This window comes from Balaenoptera physalus (assembly GCF_965194825.1).
Source record: "Balaenoptera physalus genome assembly, chromosome: 8".
NCBI classification, from domain to species: domain Eukaryota; kingdom Metazoa; phylum Chordata; class Mammalia; order Artiodactyla; family Balaenopteridae; genus Balaenoptera; species Balaenoptera physalus.
Window position 1 is genome coordinate 107,738,350 of NC_138887.1, and position 11,928 is coordinate 107,750,277.

The 11,928-nt window shown below is 36.7% G+C and overlaps 1 protein-coding gene across 2 annotated transcripts in view; it reads left to right on the top strand.

Annotated features, from left to right (window-relative positions):
• Positions 1 to 9,715, top strand: part of CHRM2 (cholinergic receptor muscarinic 2) — a 400,090-nt gene extending 390,375 nt beyond the window's left edge. For both annotated transcript variants that reach the window (XM_082473074.1, XM_082473075.1), the window contains one exon: positions 86 to 9,715. In XM_082473074.1, coding sequence (XP_082329200.1) covers positions 133 to 1,533 — 1,401 coding nt within the window. In that variant the 5' untranslated portion in view covers positions 86 to 132 and the 3' untranslated portion in view covers positions 1,534 to 9,715. The remainder of the gene's footprint in view (positions 1 to 85) is intronic.
• The last annotated feature ends 2,213 nt before the right edge of the window (positions 9,716 to 11,928 follow it).

Sequence of the window (11,928 nt, forward strand, 5' to 3'; positions counted from 1 at the left end):
ATGTAGTTCAAAAGAGAGAAATCTGATATATTTTAAAGCAATGTTTATATTATGTATTTGTTAATTTTATTCTATTTCCCTGCAGGTTTAAGTGTGTATTTGGCTACTTGGCTACTGATTAGAGAACACAAAATGAATAACTCAACAAACTCCTCTAACAATGGCCTGGCTCTGACCAGTCCTTATAAGACATTTGAAGTGGTTTTTATTGTCCTTGTGGCTGGGTCCCTCAGTTTGGTGACCATTATTGGGAACATCCTGGTCATGGTCTCCATTAAAGTCAACCGCCACCTCCAGACCGTCAACAATTACTTTTTGTTCAGCTTGGCCTGTGCTGACCTCATCATTGGTGTTTTCTCCATGAACTTGTACACCCTTTACACTGTGATTGGCTACTGGCCTTTGGGTCCTGTGGTGTGTGACCTTTGGCTAGCCCTGGACTACGTGGTCAGCAATGCCTCAGTAATGAATCTGCTCATCATCAGCTTTGACAGATACTTCTGTGTCACAAAACCACTCACCTATCCCGTCAAGCGGACCACAAAAATGGCAGGTATGATGATTGCAGCTGCCTGGGTTCTCTCCTTTATCCTCTGGGCTCCGGCCATTCTCTTCTGGCAGTTCATTGTAGGGGTGAGAACTGTGGAGGATGGGGAATGCTACATTCAGTTTTTTTCCAATGCTGCTGTCACCTTTGGCACTGCCATTGCAGCTTTCTATTTGCCTGTGATCATCATGACTGTGTTATACTGGCACATATCCCGAGCCAGTAAGAGCAGGATAAAGAAGGACAAAAAGGAGCCTGTGGCTAACCAAGATCCAGTTTCTCCAAGTCTGGTACAAGGAAGGATAGTGAAGCCAAACAACAACAACATGCCTGGCAGTGATGATGGCCTGGAGCACAACAAAATCCAGAACGGCAAAGCTCCCAGAGATGCTGTGACTGAAAACTGTGTCCAGGGGGAGGAAAAGGAGAGCTCCAATGATTCCACCTCAGTCAGTGCTGTCGCCTCTAATATGAGAGATGATGAAATAACCCAGGATGAAAACACAGTTTCCACTTCCCTGGGCCATTCCAAAGATGAGAACTCAAAGCAAACATGCATCAAAATTGTCACCAAGACCCAAAAAGGTGACTCATATACCCCAACTAATACCACCGTGGAGCTAGTTGGTTCTTCAGGTCAGAATGGAAATGAAAAACAGAACATTGTTGCTCGCAAGATTGTAAAGATGACCAAGCAGCCCGCAAAAAAGAAGCCTCCTCCTTCCCGGGAAAAGAAAGTGACCAGGACGATCTTGGCCATTCTGTTGGCTTTCATCATCACTTGGGCCCCATACAATGTCATGGTGCTCATTAACACCTTCTGTGCACCCTGCATCCCCAACACAGTGTGGACAATTGGTTATTGGCTCTGTTACATCAACAGCACTATCAACCCTGCCTGCTATGCACTTTGTAATGCCACCTTCAAGAAGACCTTTAAACACCTTCTCATGTGTCATTATAAGAACATAGGCGCCACAAGGTAAAACATCTTTATAAAGAAAGAAGGTAGTCAAGGGGAGCTTGGCGAGAAGAAACAGAATAAAAGAGCTCCTAGTTTTCAAATCTCTGCCATTGCACTTTATAGTCTTATCATGGAACGTGCAATTAAGGAGCCCAGCAGTGACACTCTTATGGTGCCTATGCTCCAGTTTGAAACTTGCACCTTATAAACCCTGTCAGTTTAGGAGCAAGGAGACCATTAAGGAGACATGTTGGAACTGTGGATTTAAGAAATGATCTATGCTTTCTCATACTCTCTTGAAGAAGGGCTTCTGAATCTATAATTTTATCTCTGCACAAAAAGAATAATAACCTCACTCCTTTTTTTCATTTTTTTGTTCCCAAGTGTCCATATGAGGATGAAATGCCACAGTTACAAACTAACCTGGAGAGTTAAACATAAAGAAAGCCGTTATACAATGGCGAAGTGAACAAAGAATATCAAAAAAAGGATGTAGAAATGGCCTCCGGAGTGTTTAACATATATTATTCTCTTGTTATGGTTTTATGTGGAGAATTGCAACATAATAAATGCTTATCTTTTTTTACCTTTCCCTTTCCCACCATCAAAAGAGAGCAAACAAACAAAAACAAACAAAAAACTTAATTAGATTACATCATTATTTTTCTCATATGGCATTGGTCTTTATACTTCCCTGTTTTACATTGTGTAAGGGCAAAATCTGCAGGACTTTCACTAAATACAGAGACAGCCATGAAAAAGGGTATTTCACCCCTGCCCACTGTGTCTTTTGCATTCTTTGGGGGTATAAAACCCTATGAGGATTTAGTTCACTTATGATTCTTCATGTGAAATATTTTCACCAATCTGGTTTTCTACTAAACTAGCCTCTTATTTTAATAGAATAGCCTACTTAATATATAAACATGCTTGAGAAACCAAAGTCATTTTTTAAATTGAGGTTTCATCAAATTGAACAATGGTCATTCTTGTTGGAGAAAGTTTACTGAGGGCAGGTGAATTTTGAGATAAGAAAATAGAAGGTTGAAAGGGCATCCTGTTTCAACCTGATCTGCCTAACCTACGTATGACATGCTAACTTGTAAACATGAACTCCTGGCCTTTGTCAGCAGGAAGATGCTGCTTTATTCGTCTGGAATCTAAAACAGGATTAACTTATTCACGTGGCACCAATGACTTTTAGGTCAGTCCCAAGAGAATAAGACCTTCTCTTCAATGCTTGCTAAAGGATGATATTCAACTTACAGATAAGTGAGGTTATAACCATCCTATGACCTATGGAGGGAAAAAAAAATAGAGTAATTAAAAAACATATACTGAAACCACCTTTTTTTTCCCTCAAATCGTCAGTTCTCCCTAAAATTTTTTAACTTCAAAATTCTGTCAATAGAAGTAGTAATCTTTATGGCAGAAATGTTATGGATACCTAAACAGGCCAAGTGAGCTCAGAAAAATCTGAAAGAATGTAAGTGGCTGCACTGTGCCACTTCTCACCATTTTTTTAAATTCTAGACCATAGAAAAGTCATATCAGAAACGATTGCCCAATGGCGGCTTTATATAAATCTTGTCTATGTAAGACTTTTTATTGGTACCCCGAATAAATATACAATTATATCGACTCACACTTAGTTATTTTTACCCCTCAACTTTTTTTTCTTACTATATTTGCTATAGTCTTCCAATCAGATTTTCTAAAGATGGCCCAATCAATAGAAATCAAATTTATAAAACCCTTTTCAAATTTCACATTTTGCATTTTAGATTTATGGGCTTTATGATAACTTGACCAGTAATATCCATGTGAGTTGCATGATGAATTTGTCAGTATTAGACTTTAGCACTTCAATTAATTTTGTGTGACTTGCCTCACTGATGGCATCTCAAAAATTTTGAGAGCTGAAAGAAAAGCACAAGGCAAATAACAACAAAAAAGAACAATTAGTAAGAAGCAAATTGCCAATAATTTTTGTACATAACTTATCCTTTATAAAAATAACTTCTTGTTTCAACAACTTGTCATTCCTCCCCAACTAAATCTTCTATTTATAAACATACAGCATCAGTTCATGCAGATATCTTTATTCTACCTTAATGTAAACTTTTATATTTAAAATCCATATTTATTTTTATTTTGTTTCTTCAAGTCAACGTATCGCTTTAGGTGGGATGAACTCTTTGGATTCAAGGATTGAGGATTCAGGATTTGGGTCCTTTTTTGCCTTCTCTAGCAATCCAACTCATCGTGAATCAAACTGCCTCTTACTCTCCATTGCCATTACATCCTTTCCTTTCTTCCTTCTATTCTTGATCTTCACCATATCTACCACAACCTTACTGAAAGAGAAACAATCAAAAATTAAAGAAAGGAATTGAATATAGACTGACACATCATGGAAGCTTTGTAAACCGGAATCAGAAAAATGGAAAGAATACTGAAAATAGCAGATGATTAGAAAGATATGGAGACTGCATCCAAAGGCTTGCATTAACTATTGCTGGATTTGTCTATTTCAGTGGCTCCCAACTAGGGACCATTTTTCCTCCCAGGGGACATTTAACAATGTGTGGAGACATTGTTGGTTGTCACAACTTGAGGGAGGGCTATTGGCATCTAGTGAATAGGGGCAGGGATGCTGCTAAACAGCTTACAATGCACAGGAAAGACCCCACAACTAAGAATTTTTTGGCTCAAAATGTCAGCAGTGCCAAAGTTGAGAAACCCTGGCCTATTTTAAGGGATTCGAGAGCTTGCTTTATATAAGTGGGAAAATAATCCTGTATCACTCTTAGAATATCAATGCAAATTGTTCATCTCTTTGAAAAAGGTAATGTTCACCAATCATGTATCAGACACACTGTCATCCATTGAGTCTGGTGTATTTGTAATTCACAGACTGGGAACACAGGACACATCTACATATCCAAAATCACCAGACCATGCACATAACACATTGTTTCCAACATCTTAATGTCCACTTAGATTGCCACAGTGTCCAGTCAATTGAAGTTGAAGTAGTTGGCTATTAAAATGGTTGCAGTTGATATGTTCACTTTCTATTGGAGCTGCTATTTTTCCTGTCAAAAACCTTAACAGCCTCTTTCAGAAACAATATGATGCATCTCCTTTATCTTCACTGGAAAGGTAAATATCTGTCAAGAACTTCTTCTTTCCTCATAGCAATAATGTAAATATCCCAGAGCGGTCTTATAAGAAGAGGAATTTAAGAATGTGAAAAAGCTAGTTCATTTCTTGAAAAAAGAAATGATTGCCTTTTTACCAGTTCATCATTAATTTAATGTCAGCTCCCAAGTGGTAGGACAAAGTCATCAGTATAATAAGCCACATAGGATAAGCTTTCTGGTTTGAATGTCAAAGCTGAAGGTCCCACATACTCCTGCTCTTTGTCCATGCACCACTTTTTTGACCCTAAACATCTGACATTGGGAGAGACGGGAGTTCAAAACGATGGCAACGTATACTTAGAAATGCAATCTACTTTTATTTTCTCCTACTTAGTTCACTGGTCGTTGCCTTTTCCCCAGTTTGATAGTATCCCTTTCAACAATCACAGCACTGGCGTTGCAAATAGATTAGGGAAGCACCCAAAGCCGGATGAATTGTGCAAAATGTATGTTCAGCATGTATATATAATACCATGCCTCTTAAATATGCTTCTCTTAAAAGGGTGCACGCTACAGCATGAACTGTGTGCATATTTGATGTATCTTCCTGGAATATGCTGTATGCTTAATATACATATTCTATAAATAGAGTAATAAAATGTATAATAGAAATACATATTTCTGTATGCAAATAAATATATTATACACAAAGTCTGAGTATGTAATATGGTATATGTTGCTTCAGAGTAACAAAAGTAGATTTTATACACCCAATTTTGAAAGAAAGTAGTATTTGCTTTTGAAGGAAGACATTAAAGAACAGCCAAAACCCTACCCATATTACTATTACACTGTTTCATAATCTTTGGAAACATAGCACTTATTTTAAATATCTCTTGGAGGAATATACTAATAAATCTTTGGTGTCACCCCGCGTGACAACAATGCTTTTTGCCTCTGGGTTCCTGACAGTCCTCTAACTAGAATCTTCCTGGCTGTTTCTGTTCCAACAGCTGTGTTGATCTCACGTCTGATTGCCTGATGAGATTGCAACCGATTCATTGACATACAGCTTCGCTCTCCTCCAAATTAACTGAGTTTTGTGAAATAAAAAATAATCATACTGGGAGGAAGGGATGACCTTCAGAATGTTTTACACTTTGGAAAACAAGGAAAAATTGTACAACCACTGTATGTTACAAACCACTCTTTTCAGTTTGGAGTCAGTACAGCATCCCATACATTAAAGGCCAAAAATTTTTAGTGTAGTATGATATTGAAAGTTTCTCCAAGAAATTATAAAATATATGGTTTGTTTCTAAGTGTCCTACATTTTCTCTATAGCAATTATCATCCTTTCCTTGTTGTCCACTCAACTACCCACATTCCTCAGAACAGTTTCTTTGGTCCATTAGCACAAGTCCTTATTCAGCAAACATTGTCATGATGTTAGCTGATAGTGGGCATGCAGTCCCAAGAGATGCTTGCATTTTAATAGAAAAAGCATAAACACTGAACATTTGAAAGATTCCTATTGGAATCTTTATATTAATCTAAAGATAATCTTTAGATAATCTTTAGATACCAATGCATGAAATGGGAGAGACTCTTTTCAGTTAACTCTAGTTTTCTTTGAATTTTATGACGTTCTTGGAAGGCTACCCACTTCCGAAATTTTCCCTTTTATGCCACAGTCCACCCTTGTGAATTACTGTTACTTATGTAAACCAAAATCATTTCTAGAAAAAAAAAAAAGAAAAAATTGCATTTTCTGTCAATTCTCATTAGTTTATTATTGTTCCAGTGAAACGTTCTCAATTCATTTTTTAGAATTTGAATTGAATACTGTATTGATGAATTGTCAAATGCTATTCCTGACTAGGTGGTTGGAAATACTGAGAGGAGAAAAACATCTTGCCATCATAATGGAAGAAGTTTCCACTTTATAATATATGTCAGTCTTTTTCATCCAAAAATGGAGGAAGCACAATGTGGTAAGTTGTGGAATATAGATAGATATTTATTAAGTAGTGACATTCTAGAATATCTATCCTTTGGCTTCTTAAACACACACACACACAGTGAGTCATGGGAAACTGTGAAGAAAAAAAAGGCACTCATCTTCTGTACTTGCATTTACCCAGCAGCTCATCTGAATCCTTAAACTATACATTTACTGAAAATGTGGATGTGTTTGAAAGTAATATTGAAGGATTTTTTTAAATGAGTATTGTTTTCAAGTTATTATTATAAGATAAGGGATGGTGTTAGTGAATATCTCATCCACTTTTTTTTTTTTTCTTGGCCACACCCTGCAGCATGCAGGATCTTAGTTCCCTGACCAGGTATCAAACCCATGCCCCCTGCACTGGACGCTTGGACCACCAGGGAAGTCTGGTGTTAGTGAATAAATTGTGTCTGTGTCCAGAAAGAATTACAATGGATTGCAGAGGTGGATAATTTAAACCTGCATAATTGTTGGACTATTTGTATATAAAAATGTTATAATTCACTTTATCCTTAATTATCTTCAACAAAGTAAGTCTTACTCTCCTTACTGCCCTTGTATGTAGGGTGGGTACTTAACATTTGTGACAGTATGAGTATCTTTACTAGGGCCATATTATATTATGCCTTACGGCAGCAGTTCTCAAAAACTTGAGCCCACAATAGAATCACCTGCAAGTTGTTGGGCCCTATTAGTAGGTCTGAGGTGTGATCTGAGAATCTGTGTTTCAAATTCCCAAGTGATCCTGATGTGGACCACACTTTTAGAACAACTGATTTTTTTTAACATCTTTATTGGAGTATAATTGCTTTACAGTGGTGTGTTAGTTTCTGCTTTATAACAAAGTGAATTAGCTATACATATGCATATATCCCCCTATCTCCTCCCTCTTGAGTCTCCCTCCCATCCTCCCTATCCCATCCCTCTAGGTGGTCACAAAGCACTGAGCTGATCTCCCTGTGCCATGCAGCTGCTTCCCACTAGCTATCCATTTTGCATTTGGTAGTGTATATATAAATCCATGCCACTCTTCCGCTTCGTCCCAGCTTACCCTTCCCCCTCCCTGTGTCCTCAAGTCCATTCTCTACGTCTGCATCTTTATTCCTGTCCTGCCCCTAGGTTCTTCAGAACCGTTTTTTTAGAGTCCATATATATGTGTTAGCATACGGTATTTGTTTTTCTTTTCTTACTTACTTCACTCTGTATGACAGACTATAGGTTTATCCACCTCACTACAAATAACTCAGTTTCGTTTCTTTTTATGGCTGAGTAATATTCTATTGTATATATGTACCACATCTTCTTTATCCATTCATCTGTTGATGGACATTTAGGTTGCTTCCATGTCCTGGCTACTGTAAATAGTGCTGCAATGAACATTGTGGTACATGACTTTTTTTGAATTATGGTTCTCTCAGTGTATATGCCCAGTAGTGGGACTGCTGGGTCATATGGTAGTTCTATTTTTAGTTTTTTAAGGAACCTCCATACTGTTCTCCATAGAACAACTGATTTTTATAGTCTAATGAAAACTTTTACCAAAGCATTATGATAATTAACAAGGCATCTATTATTTATAAAAAATTTACATTTAAAACGCTATCCACAGGAAAGTTTTTCTTAGACATAAAGTCTATTGTTTACTTATAAATAGGGTCTTCATATTTTCTATCTCTTGGGAAACTTTGAGTGCCATGATCTTAACGTCAGAGTTTAAAAACAACCATATTGATACATTTACATAAAGATAAATTAGCATATTAAAATTTAAAGATAAACACAGCAGATGCTTGAATTCTATGATATCTCCAATAAAAGCTACTTTAGACATACGCTTTACATGATGTCCATCATATGTTTTTGCACAGATCATGTATGCAAGCACATTCTCCTCATATGGGTATTCAGAGTAAATCATTCCATTATTTCATCATTTAGCATTAATGGTAATTAATTGGCAATTTAGAAGTAATTCTTCAACCTCTTCTTAATACACATATGCAATCACACATACTCAGGCATATAAACACACATGCACACTGATACACAGGTACACATACAAATACACACATGCATACAAACACACAAGATTCACCATGTATATCTTGACAGTGCCCAGAGACATAACCTTTCTACTACTTCCAAAAACATGTGGAACTCTGCTAGAGAAGGTATTGAACCCTCAGGTCAGCCAAATGATATTGAAGAAAAAATTCATCTGTCTCCTCTGTGCTATGGCCAGTAAACTGCAGAATTTTCTCATAGCCTTTAGGATCATATAAGTCTTAGCTTTGTGTCTGCCACCAATACATCCCAGTCATCTGATAGCCGTCTCTTCAGTGCATGCCAGTGATTACATGGGATTGTGATGAGAAAAGATGCCTGAAATACATTATAACACCTAGAAGACACATCTGCAAATACATATCATCATGATGGGTGCCACCAAACAGTCTACACTGTACAATATGATGCTTTTAATACGAATGTGACTATCTAGAGAGCTGAATACAAGAAAAAAGTGATAATTTCTCAGCACATTCCTTCCAAAAAGCCCTCTCAGACATTCTTTTTAGGTTTATATCTCTTTATACCTCTGAATGGTATAAAAACTTAGGAGTGACATTTACTTCAAATATGCAACAGATGGTCAAATAGTCAAAATGTCTGGTATCCTGAAAAACAAGACTGGAATGCAAATCTCATCTTACAGAAAAAGTAAAATTATTAACCAGATTATTTTTACTTTTCTTGGGATTCTCACTATTCTGTTTATGAATAAAGGAGTACAGAAGGTCATTTAAAGACCAGATATTAAATGGCTGAATAAAAACATTTTACTTTTTCTCAACCCTACACAGAAGCAATAATCTAAAAAATTTTTTACTTAAGCAGAAAAAAATAACCATAAGGAATAAAATTAAGAATGAACCAGGAGCAATAAAAATAAGAAATCCCAGTGAGGGAAAAAAAATCTTACCCCTAAGCTCTCTCAAAGGAATAACAATACCTATTTAATAGAAATTCTTTTCTTTTTCCAAGTTCTTTGTATTTTTGGTAAAGTCTCTACTAACATTGCTTTAAAAGTAATTTTTATGAATGTTTTGAGAGGCAAAACAAAAATTACTGTTTCCCTGGAGCTCATTTTTGATTTTTGCTGTGGTTGACATTGCTAATCCAGAAAGCAGAAAAAGAATTTTTGAAAAACTGCTGATAATGACACATATGCTTTAAATATCAAAACAAAACAACAGAGCAAAAATATGGACGAAGGGCAAAAGCTTAGCTGTAAATGAAATAAATGCTGTGTAGAGGATGGTTTCCATTTATAATGTTTTCTGAACAACATAGCATCGATTCCCTCTGTGGTCTTGTGGGCCCTCCCTATTCACGAGGTGGTGGACACCGGCCCTCAGTCACCCTGTGAAGAGGTCTGGACATACTGATGTGCTGTTTTAAACCAGCTGTTTTAAGCGAGGCCCTGTGGGGACATGAGCGGGCAAGACCATCAGCTGGGAATTTGTCATGATTAAGTATTGGACCTAAATCTGGAAGACAAAGCCTGACAAGCCTTTTGTTGAAGACGGTGTGTGAGAAGCTCTGCATGATCACAAACTTGGGAGGACAAAGGAAGAACAAAATTATTGGACATTTCAGACATGATGAAAAAGGGAGCTGAAGTTTATGCTCAGTGTGCACATGTCTATGAGGAATCCAATTTTAACAAATAGTCTTCCATGGCCATGTACAGGTTAGTTTATGTAACAGGCAAACTAGGATTATAAGGTTACATTAGCTTTAATGATTCCTGAAAACCTGTCATGACAAAGGAACCTGGTATCTTTCTTGTCTCCACTGTTTTGCTTTTTTATTTAAGAGTGAGAAATATAACATTCATTAGAAAGAAATACACACATGGTGTAAAGTCTTAGTCTTTTAAAAAATCTTAAAATACAGTTATTTAAATGTATGTGAATTCCAAATCCCATAGTAAGATTGTTTAATAAAGGCAATCAATGCACACACTAAAATAGCTGAAGACTGTATATTCTTAAAGAAAACATATGTTTTAGTCTATAAATTAAGTATAATTTTGATAGGGTTTTAGCCATATATATATATATAGTATATACTATATATATATTGCATTGCTATAAATTACATATATTTATATAGGTCTGTATAATCATGTATATATTACACATTTTATTTATAAAAGGAAAAGAGATGGTAGTAGGAATTTAATGGAAAGTGATTCACAAATACAAGGAGTGAGGCATGAAGCAATGGAAAATATTCAACATACTGAAGGAGTGTTGGCTTAAGTGTCGATGAGGCATGTGTACAAAGACATTTTAATTTCCAAATTCAGTGCTGAGGAAACAGTGGTGCCAAATCCCAGAAATACTTAGAAAATGATAACAATTACATGCTATATCCTTGGATGTGTTTTGGCCAAGCTGTATTCTTAAATGGAGCATTATACCAGTCAGAAAACTCAACAATAAAATATTTTTCTCAAATGATTCATCATGTTTAGACTACACTTGTGAACATTTTGGAAGTCAGATTCTAGGTCCTCCTTGGTATTCTTTAAGAAAGTATACCAACTAGGGCAAGTTCCTCACTTGATAAAGTGCTAATTTCAATACAAATTAGTGTGAGGTCTATCTAGCTCTACCCTCAAAAATTTTCATTTCACTTTCTCTACCACATGAAAACTGCTCCAGAGCACTTTTTCTATCCACTGCTTTCCATTTCTCAAATATCTAAAATATTGCATAGAGGGGCTCCAGGTGTGCTCAGGTTTCTAGAAATACTTGGTGGGCCAAGTATGTAGGGAAGCTTTCCTCTTTTTTGCGCTTTCCCCAAATGATTGACTTTGAGACATTGACCTGGAATTCCTTTCCTCTTTCCAAATAAGGAGGAGCAAGTCAAATCCCACTCAAACTACTGCAGAGTGTTGTCAAGTATATATAAGAAGTACCGCAGTGAATGGGCTTAGAGATGACTGTGTCCTTGCCAAAGAGGTGTTGCTGACTCTAGCCCCAGGAGAGGATCCATTCAGACATTTTCCTACTCAAGTTTTTGATAAACTTAGATTCTTCATTTCTCAGGGTTGGTCAGAATGTCTTCTGCCACCTATTCTCACCTCCATCTAGAAACAGGAATTCTCTATAGCCTCCCTGATGGTCATTAAGTATTAGCTTCAGCTTTCCCAGCAATGGGCAGTTCAAGTTCCTCAAATATGTACTTGGCTCTC